Here is a 16,849-nt window from a genome sequence, read left to right as displayed (position 1 = left end):
AATGAAGTGGAGCCCACTAGGCTATGCATTATTTCACTTGACCCAATTACGGAGTTAGCAGTTGTGGTGGAAGAAGAAAAAGGGCCCAAAATAGTTGGAGAATTATGGTAAGCACAAGATATGTAGTTGCTCTGCTTCCACCAGTGTTGCTGTAGGGAAGTATGCTTATAGACTTGTAGTATTCCACCATCATGTAATGTTTTTGGAATAAAGAGTAGACTATAAAGTAATATATGCCGTGATTTTTACTTATTGTAGCTGTAGATTTCAAATTTTCAATCATACAAAGACGAATAAATTAAAGAATCACGAGATTTATAATAACACCATAAGTTTGTAATATTTCAATATAAAATAAATTTTAAATTTTTACTAAATGTAGCTTTAGATTTCAATCATGTAAAGATGTACAAATTATAAAATCACGAGATTTATTATTACTCCGTAAGTTTGTAACTTATTCTTGTTTCATCTATTAACATTAGAGTGCCCACTATATCAATTTGTATTAAGGTACAAATGTACAATGCTCACCCAAATGAGTGATTCCCTTAGCTTAAACTTTCACCCGTTATGGGAGGGAAAGGGGAAGGGGGGATAGGTATTGGTCTTGGCCTAGTTGTGGACGTGTGGTAGTTAGGTGATAATGGTGGTGCCATGGTGGTTATCCGTCAATAGAAAGTTGAGTGGAAAACACGGTCTGCTTAGGAGAGACTATGTTGCTTGTTTAACTCTAAGTGTGATACAATAGGTTGTGCGTGATAATGTAAAGATAGAATGTGATATAACTAAAATGTGTGATAGAGCTCCCTTCAATTTATCAATCGGTGACTTAAAGTTTACTATTGTCATTTTATTTCTTTTCCTATTTAATACTTCGAGAAAAAAGTAAAAAATATAATTACTAGGACCTATTACCGAAAGCATGTACTGATGTACATCTAAACCATATCCCTCGACTCCTCGAGCACTTGTGCCTTGACAAAATTTAACCTTGTTACAAACTTACAAAGTCATTATACTCCAATTTCACTTTCATATCATTAAAGTCATTCTTGGATCTTTCAAAGGATATCTCAACTTCCACAAAACTACAAGCACCAACTACCCTTTCTCCTCTCTTTCCAAAATCAAACACTTCCTAAGTTCATTTCTTTCCTTTTCCTTCATCATCTTCTTCATTTTCCTTGTACTAAACAAACAACCAAACAATGCAATTCAAAGCCATAACACCCATTTCCCCTTTTATTCAACTCAAACCCTTAAATTTAAACCCAACGTATTTCCCTTTCCCCTCTTTTACTTCTTCCCATTCCTCACATTTCCGCTCTAAATCCTCTTCAATTTCACTAAAGTTACCAACTTTCAGTCACCCAACTCTTCACATTTCCCAAAAACTTCACTGCATCACCCCTGCTCAAGAACTTTCCAGTGAATCTGATTTTAGGGATGAAGAAGAAGAAATCCCTGATTTGGTGGACCCCACAACTGAGAAATCCACCAGTCCAAGCTTATGGAATCAAATGATTGAGATCATCAAGTTTTCTGGGCCTGCTACTGGGCTTTGGATTTGTGGGCCTTTGATGAGTCTCATTGATACTGCTGTTATTGGTCAAGGCAGCTCCATTGAGCTTGCTGCTTTGGGTATTATAATCTGAATTTTTTTTCTGTGATATTTTTGGGGTTTTTAACAATTTTATTTTGTGGTTATGATTTAATTAAGTGGGGCTAATGTAATGTTTATTGTGCAGGTCCTGGAACTGTTCTTTGTGATTATATGAGCTATGTGTTTATGTTTCTTTCAATTGCAACATCTAATATGGTTGCAACTTCACTTGCTAGACAGGTGCATTACTCTGTTCACTAATTAGTTATAGTAGTGTTACACTATTACTTTTATTTCTATATAATAGGCCGCATTTGTGACACGTACGTTTATTTTTCAATAAATCGAGTTAAAGTATCATTACACAACTATTGTTACGTCTAAGGTGTTTAAATTTTTTTACTGTATCAGTGTATCCACCATGTCAAAAGGTTGCAATTTCTTATAATGGTTAGTTTAGGGTAATGTGGAGGGTAATAGGCGATCCAAAATAGAATTGTCGCCTATTATTTAGTAACAAAGCGAGTGTGTAGTATTCTTTTTTTCATTTTGTATGACTTTGTATATGGATATCAATATGAAGTATACTTTGTGTGATTAATGCAGGATGAGAAGCAAGTGCAGCATCAGATATCAATTTTGCTATTTGTGGGTTTGGCTTGTGGAGTGTCGATGCTTATATTTACGAAATTCTTTGGTACATGGGCTTTAACTGGTAAATAAAACTGGTATAAGAACATATTTTGTATATACATGTTGATCTTCAGTGAAATACTTGATCATTTGTTGCCTCCTTGGAAAGTTTTGTTCTAATTCCTAGAATAAAGCCTTTGCTTGCTATAATTGCAGCTTTTGCTGGAGCACAGAATGTGCATCTTTTGCCTGCTGCGAATTCTTATATTCAGGTTTGTTTACTATATTGTGGTCACTTCTGTGTCTTGTGTCTTTTTTCTAGTTTGTTTGGTCGTTATTTGGGGCAATAACTTCCTGTGCTGCTGAAGAGGTTTTGGTCTGGTCTCTAATTGAGTTAACAGTTGGGATTTAGGAGTATCTGTGACAAATTTTGGCACTGTTTTCAAATGGTTTTGATCACACAGGAATATGATGTTTCAATATGTACTAAAATTAGAGATTTTGAACATATTGAGTTCATGAAAGGACTGATACATGTGTACATTTCAAGTACATATGACTTTGTAAATTTCTATTATGACTAAAGTAACAAGATTGAATACATGTATCCTTGATATTTCTAAAAATCTTCAAATGTTCATCCCTTGGATAGTGGTGTATCTAAAACAAGGTGTATTCATGTTTCCTTGCTTCAATGTACTTGCTTGTTAAATGGTATTAGACAGCTCTCCACTTTCTACCTCCAAATTATGGTATTTTGGTTTGCTTAATTCTGATTTGTTGAGTCTTATTTGCGCGCAACATCTTCTTCTTCCTTTGATTGTCAAAGACTTTTTCTTTTGCCTGCTAGATTCGAGCTTTAGCATGGCCTGCTATTCTTGTAGGATGGGTTGCTCAGAGTGCAAGGTACTTGATGTTCCCTGTGTAAAAAGTTATCTTCTATTTTACCTCTATGTTAAAACATATGTTTTCTAATTTGCTATTAGTCTGGGCATGAAAGATTCAATGGGACCTTTAAAGGCCTTGGTAATCGCAAGTGTCTTAAATGGTGTTGGTGATATAGTACTCTGCATGTTCCTTGGCTATGGGATTGCTGGTGCAGCATGGGCAACTGCAATATCACAGGTGAGCTCAGTCCGTTTATCTTCTTTGTTCTCTTACTATTGCTATCCCGCTCTTTTCTACTATAACTTAGTTTTTACTATTGTTATTTTGCTTTTGTGTTTCTGATCTCAATTGCTGGAATATTCCTTGTTCAGATTGTTGCAGCCTACACAATGATTGATGCTTTGAATAAGAAAGGATACAATGGGTATTCTATTGCAGTTCCAACGCTCCATGAACTTCAAGAAATATTTGCAATTGCTGCCCCAGTATTTATAACTATAGTTTCAAAGGTTTGTTGCGAATTTAAGTAGCATCAAGTTTAAATTATAGCTGTTTGAAGCAAAACTCAGCTGACATTCAAGATATGTTAATTTTGTTTTAGGTGTCCTTTTACTCTTTGATAATATACTTCGCTACCTCCATGGGAACGCATACAATTGCTGCTCATCAGGTGAGCCTAATTTGTTCAAGGCTTTTGAATAATATTTGGCTCTGTACTGCAGCTGAACTTAAGTGGTTAACATAGTGCCAATTGAAAACCTTGTAGGTCCTGTCTCAAATATTCCACATGTGTGCTGTATGGGGTGAACCCCTTTCTCAGACAGCACAATCATTCATGCCAGAGCTGCTGTATGGAGTAAACCGAAGTTTAGTAAAGGTATTCTAGCAGTCAGTTTCTAGTCCTTGACTGCCACCAAATCCTAGTGGTCTGATTTGTTTTAGCTCCGAGTAGGTGCCTCTTATAGTAATCATAGTCATTATTCATCATTAAGTCATAATTTGAGGACATTTTGAATGACACTTCAGTGTACAAGTTTATCTAGGAGTTTACTTATATTACTGATGACGTGAATGTTCATGTTGCACAGGCTAGAGATCTGCTGAAATCTCTTTTGATCATAGGTGCTTCTGTCGGTCTTTTTCTAGCCATTGTTGCAACATCCATTCCTTTCTTGGCTCCCAATGTTTTCACTCCTGATCCTGCCGTTATAGCAGAGGTTAGTTTCGTTTTCCTTTTTAAAAATAAATGAGTTGGTAATGCTTGTTGGACTTCCAAACACATGTAGATTAACACAAGTCAAAATTTTGCTTATGTAAAATCGTATCCTTTTGTCCCCAGATTATAGGCCACATATGACCTGGGAATTTTTTAAGAATTTTATGGAGAACTATGTTATCTTCAGCGTTATATTTTTGCAACACCACCATACCATATATTAGTCTTCCTTTAAAATTCTTGCTGCTGTAATTTGTATTATTAAGTGTAAAATGTGGAAGTGGCGTATTATTTTGGGATACCTATATTAGAAATGTGGGGGGTACATTGGTACAATATTATGGTAAATCAGCTTCTCAGTTGCAACTTTCTGACCATAAATCGAGTAAATGAATGTCTTTTGTTTGCTTAACTCCTGCGGAATGGTGACATTTTTATATGACTGCAGATGCACAAAGTATGGGTTCCGTTCTTTCTCTCTTTATGTGTGACTCCTTGTATACTCAGCTGTGAGGGAACATTGCTGGTAAGAGTTGGAGATTTCATTTTGATCATTTCCTTGTCAAACTGTAAATTGTCAAGTAATTAGTCATTGCATCACCATATAAACAACTGAACTCATGAATCAATTTTAAAAGTCATACTGTCATAGTCTCAATCATCCTATGGTTGTTGACATTGGATTGGTTTATCGCCTTTGACATGCAGGCTGGAAGGGACCTTAAATTCATTAGTACATCAATGGCTGGATGTTTTGTCTTGGGCTCTCTTGTATTGCTGGTATTGCGATGCTGAACTTTCTGATGTTTATTTATCGGCCTCTTGCTGATATTCAGTACAATTATTCTGTCTTCCTCTTTTCCATCTAAATTTCCCAAACACTTAGCTTCCCTCGAGTGAATTTAACACATTTGCAATTTATGACAGCTTGTGAGAAGTCAAGGTTTGGGTTTGGTAGGCTGCTGGACTGCTCTAATTGGATTTCAATGGGTAATTTTTTCTCCATCAAATTTTCAGTTCTTTTAATACATCATCTAACATTGCCTGACTGCATTTCCCCTCCACCTTCAATTTCTAGGCACGATTTTTTATTGCTCTACAACGCCTTCTTTCTCCGAGTGGGATACTGTTTTCAGAGGATCTTCTCCGTTTTAATTTATCTGAGCTAAAAACAGCTTAGATGCTGTACCAGCCACATTTTTTAACGACAAAACTTGGTGCTTTGGATGTTTTTAAAACCACAGCATATGGTCCAGAAGTCGCGTTCATCACTCTCTGAAGCCCAAATGAGGCTTAGAAGATTACCTACTTGGTGACGCAGTGCATCTATACTACAAAAGATAGTTGATTTGTATACTACTTGGTGTAATTCTACTGTTCTGTGTAAGTTTGTTGCTCATATTAATGCTTCAAAGACCGGAACCAAGCCAGATGCATATTATCCATACTAAATCAGATATTGAAAACATATAGAAGCCCTTGAAAATTATACAGTTCATTGAGCAATCCTAGGCCTGCTTAAAGAGTTTAAGCAAACTGATTATTGTAACAAGAAGTGTCAATAAGGACAGAGAACAACTTTCAGATCAAAAGGTGACAAATTTTGGTAAAGAACCACTCAGGTTTTGTTGGTTCACCCCTTCAGGATAATCCGATAAAATTGGAACGATACAGAAATTCGCCTTACAGGAAAAAAACCCAATCGAGGTCCTTCCTTCCCCTCGGCCTTCTACCAAGTGTTTGGCCCTTTGAAATACCTAATACGGGTCGTGGGGCAAGAGGGCCTTATTTAATGTTTAATGTACATTACTAATTAACTATAGTACAACCTAATCCCAATATGTGATTACACCTCTCCTCCTAATTCTGGTCCTCTCTGTTCTGAAGGGTCATAGGGTGCTTTGTGCTTTCCTACATTCATTTTTTCACTAATTAATTATTATAAATAGTGATTTCATTCCTTTGACTAAAACACACCATAATTAAAATATTAACTCAGTGCTAGACTATAGCTTTGGAAAGGTATATTTAAGATATCTTTATCTTAACTTTTTCCAACAGCCCAATCAAGTAGCTGCTTAGGGAGGAATTGATTTCAGATACCCAGCATTATGATTAAAATCCATACAATAAAGTTTCATATCATATCTTTAAACCTTTTTTTTTTTTTTAAGGTAAGATGGTCCATTGAAATGAGATTAGGAACCCTTCAAAGGGGTGATTCATATGTCCATTAATTTAAGTATCTTCCTATAGTAGAAACATTAAAATATCATTATTCCATGACTAAGCACTCAAAAGCCGTATAGTAAGATCATCTGACCTAAAACCTACTAAATTACGTATCTTTTTTTTTTTTTCATAAAGAGGACATTATCAAACCTCAACCCTCACGGTACACTTTGAGAGTGAGGGAGGAAGCGTAAGGGATTCCCATCCTCAAAGTGCCTCTAGTAGAGATTGAACACCCAACCTCAAGGTTAGATGGTACAATCTTCTGTATCGCAAACAGGTTAATTGAACGGCAAAAATCATCATCTAATTAACTAAAATTCAAGAAAAAAAAAAAGGAAAATAAATAACAATTTTCACTCAATGAAAAATTTGTATTATCAAGTGATGAAAAAATCAATCAAAGAAAAAAAATCCTATGAAAAATCTGTCCATATTGAATCATTTCTCACTGTTTTGTTGCCAATGCACTTCTGATTAGACATCCATCAACAGAAATCTCCTCCATTTTAGAGCCATTCCTTTGTACTAACCCATGATCATTAACAGTATAATCCACTAAATCATCACATAATCCTGAATAATCCTCCCTTATTAACAAAGCATTATGAAGAATAGCACAAGCACCAATATATGCAACACCACTCCTAAAATCCTCCTCAATTGGCTTGCTCAATATACCCCAATTCCTCAAACTAGCAACCGTTTTAAGCATCGAAATTCGCGGTATTCGAAGAGCAGCATTGAACCTCTCCTCATTTGATCCAGGTACAGGGTCATCATATGGGATTATAAGCCAAGGTAGTAAAGGGTACTCATTATTTGTTGCAACCAAATATTGAGGTATTTCCAACCCACCTAAATAAACAGGGGTTGAGTTCAATATTTTCCCTTCTTGTATATCCTTGTATAATGTGGTTGATTTTAGCACCTTTGTGTTGCTGTTATGACCATGAAATCCAGCAACAATGCTCAGAATTCGACTCGACGAGTCGACAACGATTTGAGCAGCTATACTCTCTTGTGTACTGAGATTAAACCTTGTACAACTGATCACACCACAACAATTGGGTAACCCTGTAATGTCAAATTTTTGGGACACTGAGTTCAACTCGACCGAGTTAGGGAACCCAACCCAAAATCTGAAGTTTGTACACAATACCCTGCAAAGTTGTTTAGAGCAGAATTTGGCAACTTGATCAGTGACCCGAAACCGGGTCGCAATCTCCGAATAGTCCGACCCGGTTGACAATCGGTATAACCCGATACCGAGCCGTAGCTCGGCTGAGAGGTTTATAGTCAATCCAATTGGATCTCGGCATTCGAGGAGTGGCTCGAGCAACCCGGAAAGCCACTCGAAGGTTGATGGCGCCATTTTGAAGAAGACCCGGAACGAGTCAGGGGCTGAGTCGACTCGGGCGAGTCGAGCGAGTTTGGATGACCCGGAAAGGGATTCCGGGTCGGAATCAGGATCCGAGAAATGGGTTCGCCTCCGTTTGCGGCGGAGGGAAAGGGAAGCGGCGATTTCGGAGGAGGAGAGGAAGTGGTGGAGGAGAGAGAAAATTGTTTGGAAATTAGAAGAATTGGAATTGGAATCGGCAATAGAGGGAATGGGAGAAGAAGGGTAAAGGAGAAGGATTAAGAGGGTGAGTTGAGAGATTAGAGAAGAGAGTAGAGCTGCTAATTGAGGAGAATCCATTTGTCAGCTCTTTCTTCTGTTTCTGTTTTCTCTCTCCTCTGTTTGTTTGCATCTGACTTCTGTCTGTCTGAAGTCTGAACCAGAATCTGATTATACTTTATCAGGTAATCAGAATAAAAGGTTTTTAGTGGAGCCCTTAAGAATTGGTAGTTTGGATGTATCAGCTTTTCTGGGCCGATTTTTTGTGTACTTTGGATTTGTGGGCCATATTTTTTTTTTGAGTCTCATTAGGTCAAAAAGGGTTCGGACCCTAGTCAATTTTCAGAATGTATCCTGTTGTACACTCGGGTGTATAATGGATATCTTGCGTTCTATGTATGCTCTCGTGCAAAGAGTGACCAATCCCATTATTCTCATATATGATTGGGTGCGGTTCAGATTGGTGTTTAGGTGAAGGCGATTCAGAGTCAACATGCATAGCTTATAGGAGTAGACGTTTTTATTGTGGTATCTCTTACCCCATTTAAGGAGAATCTCTCTTTAAAGCCGTTCGGGAAGAATTGACATTAATAGAATTATCTTGTTTATGATATGATACTAGCAGCAATGATACTAAGCTAGCAGCAATGATACTAAGCTAGCAGCAACATGCCTATATCTTGTTTGGCAATGATACTAAGCTAGCCGCAATGATACGAACGAATTATCTTGTTTGCAATAGATGAAGAAAGAGGATTCATATTGGCTTGCACTTGCTCAACCTTAAACTGATTTATCTTCTTATAAATACAAAAGGGAACAGCTTCAAAGAAGCACATAAGCATTTTAAGATACTAGATACTCAAATTTTTACAAAAGAAGTGGCATGATTAGGGGAAAAATGATCTACACTATGACAGGTGATGCTAATAATTGTAGCAACAATACCAAACAGCTAATCTATGAGGCAACCTTCTCAGATCTGCGATATCCAAACTGACCTCGACCTGGGCCTCCTGGACGTTTTGGAAATTGTTCTCTTTTCTGCAATTTTTCACATAGAAAACTTTAATCAGAAAATAATTTGTAAAGAAATCGATTTATCACATATGTTGGCCTGGTGGGTGTAAAAATTTTTACCATGAAAGCGGCCTGAGCCCTCTCCCTCTTCTGAGCAAAAAGCTTACGAGAACGCTCTTTCTTCTTCTCGGCCTCTAATTTTGTAAGGCTTGGCCGATAGAATATGACTGTTCGACCAATCTGGCCTACAACAACAGATCCAGTAGCAAGTTCTAGTTGCTTAACAACATCATCCATCTCGCCTGGGCAGGTTCTATGTATCTTAAGCTGTTTTAATATACAACGAAACAAATCTCAGCGAATTTTTTTTATACAAGTACAGGAAGAAGATATGTGATAAAACAGTTGCGTTCATCCTGCCATTAAAGAAAGGGTGGGGGGGGGGGGGGGTTGCATTGGTCACGACATTTACCAGGTAGACAGAAAAAGGATCTTGCAGAATGAAATTAAAGCCAAATCACTAGCTTTGGAAATCAAACCATGGAGGGATATGCCGGCTATCCAGGATGGCAAGCTAAATCCACTAACTCAAATAGACACAATGTCATGTGTCCAAACAAAAGCAATGATAGCTTCTAACTAAAACATACAAGTATGAAGTTGCCACAGCAACTGCAAGCGTCTTCAAACATTTACAGTGACTTGATATCTTTATTGGTATTTGGAGAAGAGTTGTGTTATTCCAATATAACTACTTGACTACTTGTACATGTTATAAGATTCTTGCACTGTCTAGGTTACCGCTTTTACATATATGTAAACTTGTCTGAGAAGTGAGACCATAGCAAGATAAGGATATCTTTTAGAACCACAATCATTCAAGCAACGCCACAACAGTAATTTACAGACTGCAAAAGAAATTAGATTAACCAGCATGAACGAATCATCTCATGAAATCAGCAAGTCTTCAAGCTTTGCAACTCCTGAATTTCACTATCCAATACACCAGATATATCATACTATGACCAATGAACCAGGAAATACATTCATTATACTTCTACATCGGTCATGTAGGCAACGGACCATATCATCCTAACGAAGCATCAAATGCAATAAAAAATACCATCCCAAAATGGAACAAAAACACCATAAAGATAAGCTTGGGACAAGGGAATCAAACAGTTGGATAATAGCTACTATTTTGGGATTCACTATCCTGTAGAATAGTAGGGAAGAATGATCAATTACCAACAAGAGTTATCTATAACTCCCAATTCCGAAGTCCTAAATAGATAACAGGTTCTTCGAAAATTCAAACATACTAGCTAATCCCCAAGATTTATGAATAGTGCAACTCACATCTTAAAGCCAAAGCCACCTTATTCACACTTCTCCAAAATCCATTTATGAAGAAGTCAAGGTAATCATATAAACTGTCATAGGTTGTATGAACCACCACCAAAACCACCTCCACCCACATTATGTTAACTTCTACTCCCTCCGTTCCTTTTTGTTCGCAACTAAGTATAAGTTCTTACTACCCCCTTAAATCATTCCTTTTCTCTTAGCTCTTACTCTAAGCATAATCAAGATTGTCAATTCCATAGTTCCTACAAAAAAATTCTTTTCTTTTGGTGCTACAAAACCAAGTCCCAACTTTCCAATATCATTGCACTAAACCAAAACCCCATTTCCATCAGCAAAATATCACCAATCACAAATCCAAAACAAAACTACCACCACCACCACATGATAAACCCTAAACCGCTAAAACTCAACTCCCAATTCCCAAATCAAAAAATCCAAAAACAATCAAATTCAAGCAAATTCAAATTCTACATAATCCCATATTCATTCTATCATAAACAGTACTAAAAATTCATCCTTAAATGTAAAACCTCAAAAACACATTCAACCATTTCACACAAAAAATCCAAAACAAACAACAATTAACACAATAAAACAAGAACAAAGTACAATAATCGAACCTTGAGAAGTTCATTGGCCTCAAGAGTTTCAGACAAAGCAAAAACAACATTATCAGTAACACCAGATTTACCCACTTGTTGAGACTTAAGCTTATCACCAAGACTATTAGCATAAGAACAAAGATCCTTCTTTTCTTTAACAGTCAAATTGGGCAAATCTCCAACCTTAATTTTAGCAATTTTAGGTTCTGGGGTTGCTTCATTTTCCTTAAAATCTTCGGAATTACTAAGGTTAATGTTTTCTTCAAGGGAACAAAACAGGGGAAATGAAGAAGAAAGTGGTTGAATTTGAGATTTTAAGAGAGAGAAAGAGAGTTTAGGGGTGTGGAGGAGAGAGAAAGGGACGGCGGTTGAGAGGTGGAGAGGGCGGAAGATATGGCGGTGGAGGAGGAATTGAGTTAGTGTTGCGGTGGTTGCCATTTTTTATTTATCCGAAAATGGCAGAAAATTGGAGGATATATAATTAAGAATTAATCATTTATCTTTTTCTTGTTTATATAATAAAGGTTGTGCTTAATTAACAACAAGGGCGTTTGGTCTAGTGGTATGATTCTCGCTTCGGGTGCGAGAGGTCCCGAGTTCGATTCCCGGAACGCCCCATTTTTTTATATTTTTACGTAAATGTATTTTCCTCCGTTTGTTTATTAGTTCACACATTTTGACTTTGACACTATTTATACATTTATTTTGCTCGTTAATGATATTAATCGTTAAATCTATTCATTCGTGTATTGAATAAGATCAGATCTAATGCGTGAAAATCAAGTAATAGAACACAGCATTTGCATAGTTGGGCTACAAATTCATGTACCTTGATAAGATTTAGTGATGATGCACACGAAATACAGTAAAATTTTTGTCAAGGCAATATTTTAGCATCCTAAGCAAATGCAAAGTACTGTATCTATTCGTTTCATATATATGCAACTTTGTGGTATTATTATTTGAAAAATATTCGTATAAAGTATTTCAAAGTTACAACTTAATAATAAAATACAGAAATATTACTTCATATTAAGGAATATTTGTCCGAAGTTTATCCTAAGATTATCATGTCAAATCAATAAAAACAAATACAGTGCACCTTTATCCTACGATAAGAAAGCTTTAATTAAAATTCAAGGAGTCAAATATGTTACATGCACTATACATTGCAGAAATTAAAGATCGAGTGGAATAACAAATACACATGACGAAGAAGAAGGGGAAAAAAAACGCACAACAAAGATCTCCTTGATCAAGGGTGGAACCAACCACCTGCCTATGCCAATTGCTGGACATAAGACTGAAAATAAACTTCGTATATTCGAGTGTATTTTCGGAGTTATATCCAACATATCTTTCTTTTGAAGATTTGACATAGATTAGGCGCCGAGTTCCACCCTCCAAAACCTACATATATAAGCTTCAAAAGTCGTCCATAATGATGATCTAGAGATTGGACTATCATCACTCAAAATAACTAGCTAGACCTAGGAGTTAATTCAGTACAACAAACGATTAGTTTTTGGGATGGGATGAGGAGGAGATACGGGTTCCAATTGTAGTTTCGGCCACTGAAGCACCAGAGCCATCTCTAGGAGGGCTAAAGCAAACTGGTAAATACTCGTCATGGTTACAAATGAACCTACTTCTACCAAAGTGTTCCTCTAGCCTTTCCTTGCCCTGCAAAAGTTGTACAAAAAAATAACATATGGTAACACAAGATTTCTCAAGCACGTTATGTAATTAAACAAGTTACAAATGTAAGTTTACCACTACAAGCAAGCAAACTAGCCAAATGAACCCTAATTACAAACACTTCTGGTATTGTAAAGGTATACTAAAATTACTAAATCGTCTTGATACAATGCCTAATGAACCCTAATTACAAACACTTCTGGAGTAATTAATTAATTAATTATGAGGGTAGAGAGAACCTAAGGAGTAAAATATGACCTAAAAGACATGTAGAGTCGTCATGCATTAAAGTAGAGGTAGGGTTGGTAATTTAAAATCAAATCAAACTCCCAACTTCAAAGGTACAATGTCACCATATAAATGCATGGTTTTGCCTCAAATCACAATCAAGCTAACTAGAATTCAAATGATATCGAACACAAACCTAACATCCTAAATATAGTCAAATTATTGAAGCAACTCGAGGGGGAAACAAGACATATCACATAGTACAACATACACCAATAGTATAAACTCCTTTTTAAGGATTCGAGTTAGGGTAGGCATATAACAAAGTATAATATAATCCTTAACCATAGTCACACTATGGTACTATTATTGCTATACATGATTTAAAGTTAGAAAATTTACACTCGTAAAAATTTAAAATTCATTTTTTTTTTTCCTTGCAATTGCCATAAAATTTCACTATATTGTAGGGGTTGCAACTTGTGAGAGATGGATTATTGCACTGATCATGTAACCATGTATGTATGACATGTATAATGTATCTAATGGATATTAGGAGACCTTTTTATTAAGATATTATATCACTTTAATTATAATATAATATACCTGAATGGAGGCATAATTGATTTTACAAATCTTAGGAGAGTTGCAATGACTCCAGGGTTGATTACTACAAGCAAGGTGAAGCTTCCACACCGCGATTGCATGGGTGAAATTGACAAAGGCATACCCTTTGTTAGCTCCTCTCCTATTAATAAACCAATAAAATTATATAAATCATCAACATGCATCAAATCAAAAAATTAAAACCCGAAAAATGAAGACTTTGTTCAAATCTACTCAAAGAAATCAAATGAAATATAGTCGATAAAAAAAAATCGTTACACGAAATCAATAGGCAAGTAGAGGAAATCAAATGCAAGAGGTTGACGATTATCAGTAGGGCGCAATCTTTGGTTCTCAATGCGGCAAAATTCATCCAAAAACTTGATCAACATTTCACGCCTGAAACAAGTTAAACGTTGAGTATATGCTTAGAAATATAATCATTATTATTATTACAATTTCATAAAACTAATTATTACACCTACACTGTACTGTATGGTCTGTATTAGTAGCTACTACTTCTAGTATGTAAAGCTACGTCATAGACCCTTCTGAAGTGGGCTAAACCAGTAAATCAATCAATCAAACTTGTCTTAGAAAATAAATTATGCATGAACCAAATTTATTTGTGTTTTTCAAGGCAATAATTACATTTAATATCCAACAAAAAAAAATTACTCGTAGTACATTTTCCCAAAATGAGCAAACAATATGACCGAGTAAAATAAATTAAACTACGTGTATATAAATTGGTAAGAAAAAAAAAATTATAGAATAATAAATAAAGGCAATTAATGCCAAAAACCATGGAGCTTATCAATGAAATAGCAAATTGAACTTTAGGGTCTGTTCTCAATCACTGAACTTAGCTGAACTGAACTAAATTGAGCTGAACTAAACTGAGTTGAACAGAAGTGAACTGAATTGAGCTGAACTGAAATGAATATTTTATAAGAGAAGGAAATTAGGAGCTGAGCTGAACTAAATTTCAACGTAAGAGAACAGCCCCTTAGTGAAATTAAATTTCATCTGGCTTACATAATGTGCTGTCTTTAAATAATGTTATTCCAACTTTTTGAATTTTTTTTTTTTACTCATCATACTACACATGATACAATCACGGTTTAAGTAAGAACAATATTAAGAGATTTGATCAAAAAACAATAAATATTTTTTAATTAACGGAACTCCTCATTAATTAAAAAAAAAATGGATTTAATTAACACTTGCTTTATAAATATTTTTATTTAGCTTTATTATTTAATTATCATGAAAATAAAGGAGTAAGGAAAAAATCATACGTATATTGATTAGGAATGTTCCTGATCATAGCAGTAGTCTCAGTTCCATTAGGCTTCACCGTCATTACCACCCTTTCCTCTTTTTTTCTCTCTCCTCCTAAATTATTACTAGTACTAGTAGTAGTAGTATCAAAATCAAACCCTTGTTTCCTCTCATTTTTATTAATAACATCCCTTCTTCTACTTCTTGATCTTCCTCTTGCTCTTCCACGTACACCACCACTACCATTGATAGCTGGGCTTTTGGGCCATGCCGGAGATGGGCCTGACCTGAACTGGGCTGAGGGAGGAGCTGTAGGTCGTAGCTGGCCCATTTGCGAAGGTGGTGGGAGTTGCATGTGGTTAGGTTGGTTGATGAAATGAGGGTAGTTTTGGAAATTTTGAGCAAGTACAACTGAAGATGGTGGTGGCAGTGGAGGGAGAGTTGGATAGTAAGGGAAATTAGGATGATTAAAATTAGGATGATAGTAGTTATAGTTGTAATAACAATTAATATTAGTAAATCTAGTATTATTGTTATTATTATTACTAGTAGAGTAAAAAGAGGGATGAAATTCAGGGGCACCAGGATTTAAGTAGCTTCTTCTTCTTCTAATTCTTCCTCTCATTCTTTCTCTCCTTTTTTTGTTAGGGTTTATACTCAAAGAAAAAAAGAAAGTGTAGTATTTTTTTTAGTAGGAGTATTTTAAGGATGCAGAAACAAAAGAGGATATATATATTTGGTGGTGTAATTTTATTTTGTTTAACTAAAAAGTTATTTTTAGGTATTTGGGTTTTCCCAAAAAATAAAATACTGTATTTTCTTTCAAAAAAAATATTAAAAGGAAAAATACAATCTTGAAGGAGGAGAAGAGGCATAGGAAAGACTGTCAATAGTCATATCATTAGTAATCTCTCTCTATCTATCTCTATGGCTCTATGCCTCAATCTATGAAAATAGTATAGTGCACCATGCGCATGGTGCACCCGAAAAGAACATTAGACATATTTTAAAGAATATGGGCAAAAAAAAGAACATGCTAGTGTTAGAAAAAGAACATACCTATATTTGACAAAAGAACATGTTTGTGTTTGACAAGAACATGACAATACAAAGAACATAAAGTCTTTACAAAAAAAACATATTATTTTTCATGGTTATTTAGGTGTTGAACGTGTTTGAAAAAGAACATTATATTTGACAAAAAAGAACAGGTTCGTGTTTGACAAAGATGTAGGTGATCATTGGGTGGGCCGGGCCAAGGTTAAAAAATCAGCTCACTTCTCGGGTCGGGCCAAATTTTGGGCCGAAGTTTTTGTGCCCAAAATTGTCCGGCCGTGCGGCCTTTTCGGGTCGAGTAAAAAAATCAACTAAAATGCATAAAACGCATTCCCAAACCCGCCCAAAAAATTAAATTTAAGGGCCAGGTCCGACCCGATTTTGGGGGCGAAAAAAATTCTGCCCAAAACCCGTGCAAAATCGGGTCGGGCTGTTCTAACTTTGATCACCTCTAGCCAAAGAACATAAAGTCTTTACAAAAAGAACATGATAATACATTAAAGAACATGTTCTTTTTTCTGGTTACTCGAGTGATTGGTTTTTTTTTTTTTTTTTTTTTTTTTTTTTTAATGTACATGCATTAAAGAATATATTGTATAATATAAAGAACATATAGTTCAAACTCAAAGAACATAATCATCAAACTTAAAGAACATATTATGCTCATGTTCTTTATAAATATATATAATGTTCTTTTTTTGCCCATGTTCTTTTAAATATACCTTATGTTCTTTCCGGGTGCATGGTGCACCCGGGTGCACCAACCATACATTACTCAATCTACAATTCCACTG

At 35.7% G+C, this 16,849-nt stretch overlaps 4 protein-coding genes and 1 non-coding gene across 5 annotated transcripts; 2 read left to right on the top strand and 3 right to left on the bottom strand.

Moving 5' to 3' along the window:
- The first annotated feature begins 1,092 nt into the window (after positions 1-1,092).
- On the top strand, positions 1,093-5,957 carry LOC145560264 (protein DETOXIFICATION 46, chloroplastic-like). The gene is made up of 14 exons (XM_081621521.1): positions 1,093-1,644; positions 1,752-1,846; positions 2,213-2,321; positions 2,456-2,511; positions 3,090-3,145; positions 3,226-3,364; positions 3,499-3,636; positions 3,729-3,797; positions 3,894-4,004; positions 4,216-4,344; positions 4,792-4,869; positions 5,052-5,123; positions 5,271-5,333; positions 5,422-5,957. Exons 1-14 carry the CDS (start codon positions 1,212-1,214, stop codon positions 5,521-5,523), a joined length of 1,650 nt encoding a protein of 549 aa, XP_081477647.1. The 5' UTR covers positions 1,093-1,211; the 3' UTR covers positions 5,524-5,957.
- Positions 5,958-7,023: 1,066 nt separating this feature from the next.
- LOC145558013 (protein ANTAGONIST OF LIKE HETEROCHROMATIN PROTEIN 1-like) lies at positions 7,024-8,274 on the bottom strand. The gene has a single exon (XM_081619171.1). It carries the CDS (start codon positions 8,272-8,274, stop codon positions 7,024-7,026), a length of 1,251 nt encoding a protein of 416 aa, XP_081475297.1.
- Positions 8,275-8,955: 681 nt separating this feature from the next.
- On the bottom strand, positions 8,956-11,649 carry LOC145560263 (uncharacterized). The gene is made up of 3 exons (XM_081621519.1): positions 11,202-11,649; positions 9,334-9,540; positions 8,956-9,237 (listed from the first exon to the last, which is right to left on the bottom strand). Exons 1-3 carry the CDS (start codon positions 11,619-11,621, stop codon positions 9,154-9,156), a joined length of 711 nt encoding a protein of 236 aa, XP_081477645.1. The 5' UTR covers positions 11,622-11,649; the 3' UTR covers positions 8,956-9,153.
- A 79-nt stretch (positions 11,650-11,728) lies between these two features.
- Positions 11,729-11,800, top strand: TRNAP-CGG (transfer RNA proline (anticodon CGG)). Its single transcript has one exon. It is a non-coding gene; the product is annotated as a tRNA-Pro (tRNA).
- Positions 11,801-13,655: 1,855 nt separating this feature from the next.
- On the bottom strand, positions 13,656-15,093 carry LOC145560262 (protein terminal ear1 homolog). Its single transcript, XM_081621518.1, has 3 exons — positions 15,017-15,093; positions 13,995-14,114; positions 13,656-13,857 (listed from the first exon to the last, which is right to left on the bottom strand). Exons 1-3 carry the CDS (start codon positions 15,079-15,081, stop codon positions 13,686-13,688), a joined length of 357 nt encoding a protein of 118 aa, XP_081477644.1. The 5' UTR covers positions 15,082-15,093; the 3' UTR covers positions 13,656-13,685.
- Positions 15,094-16,849: the final 1,756 nt, after the last annotated feature.

Source organism: Chenopodium album, chromosome 9, assembly GCF_948465745.1.
Source record: "Chenopodium album chromosome 9, dcCheAlbu1.1, whole genome shotgun sequence".
In the NCBI taxonomy this organism is placed as follows: Eukaryota; Viridiplantae; Streptophyta; class Magnoliopsida; order Caryophyllales; family Amaranthaceae; genus Chenopodium; species Chenopodium album.
This window is presented reverse-complemented; position numbering and strand designations above follow the sequence as displayed.

What these genes read in the sequence shown, in the direction of transcription:
- LOC145560264 (XM_081621521.1), top strand. Translation starts at nt 1,212, where the DNA reads ATGCAATTCAAAGCCATAACACCCATTTCCCCTTTTATTCAACTCAAA. An exon ending in TGGGTTGCTCAGAGTGCAAG is followed by an intron (nt 3,146 to 3,225) that starts GTACTTGATGTT and finishes ATTTGCTATTAG; the next exon opens with TCTGGGCATGAAAGATTCAA. An exon ending in GGGCAACTGCAATATCACAG is followed by an intron (nt 3,365 to 3,498) that starts GTGAGCTCAGTC and finishes TTCCTTGTTCAG; the next exon opens with ATTGTTGCAGCCTACACAAT.
- LOC145558013 (XM_081619171.1), bottom strand. Translation starts at nt 8,274, where the DNA reads ATGGATTCTCCTCAATTAGCAGCTCTACTCTCTTCTCTAATCTCTCAA.
- LOC145560263 (XM_081621519.1), bottom strand. Translation starts at nt 11,621, where the DNA reads ATGGCAACCACCGCAACACTAACTCAATTCCTCCTCCACCGCCATATC. An exon ending in AGGCCAATGAACTTCTCAAG is followed by an intron (nt 9,541 to 11,201) that starts GTTCGATTATTG and finishes ATATTAAAACAG; the next exon opens with CTTAAGATACATAGAACCTG. An exon ending in GGGCTCAGGCCGCTTTCATG is followed by an intron (nt 9,238 to 9,333) that starts GTAAAAATTTTT and finishes GAAAAATTGCAG; the next exon opens with AAAAGAGAACAATTTCCAAA.
- LOC145560262 (XM_081621518.1), bottom strand. Translation starts at nt 15,081, where the DNA reads ATGACGGTGAAGCCTAATGGAACTGAGACTACTGCTATGATCAGGAAC. An exon ending in AACATTCCTAATCAATATAC is followed by an intron (nt 14,115 to 15,016) that starts GTATGATTTTTT and finishes AACTTGTTTCAG; the next exon opens with GCGTGAAATGTTGATCAAGT. An exon ending in TACTTGCCTATTGATTTCGT is followed by an intron (nt 13,858 to 13,994) that starts GTAACGATTTTT and finishes GTTTATTAATAG; the next exon opens with GAGAGGAGCTAACAAAGGGT.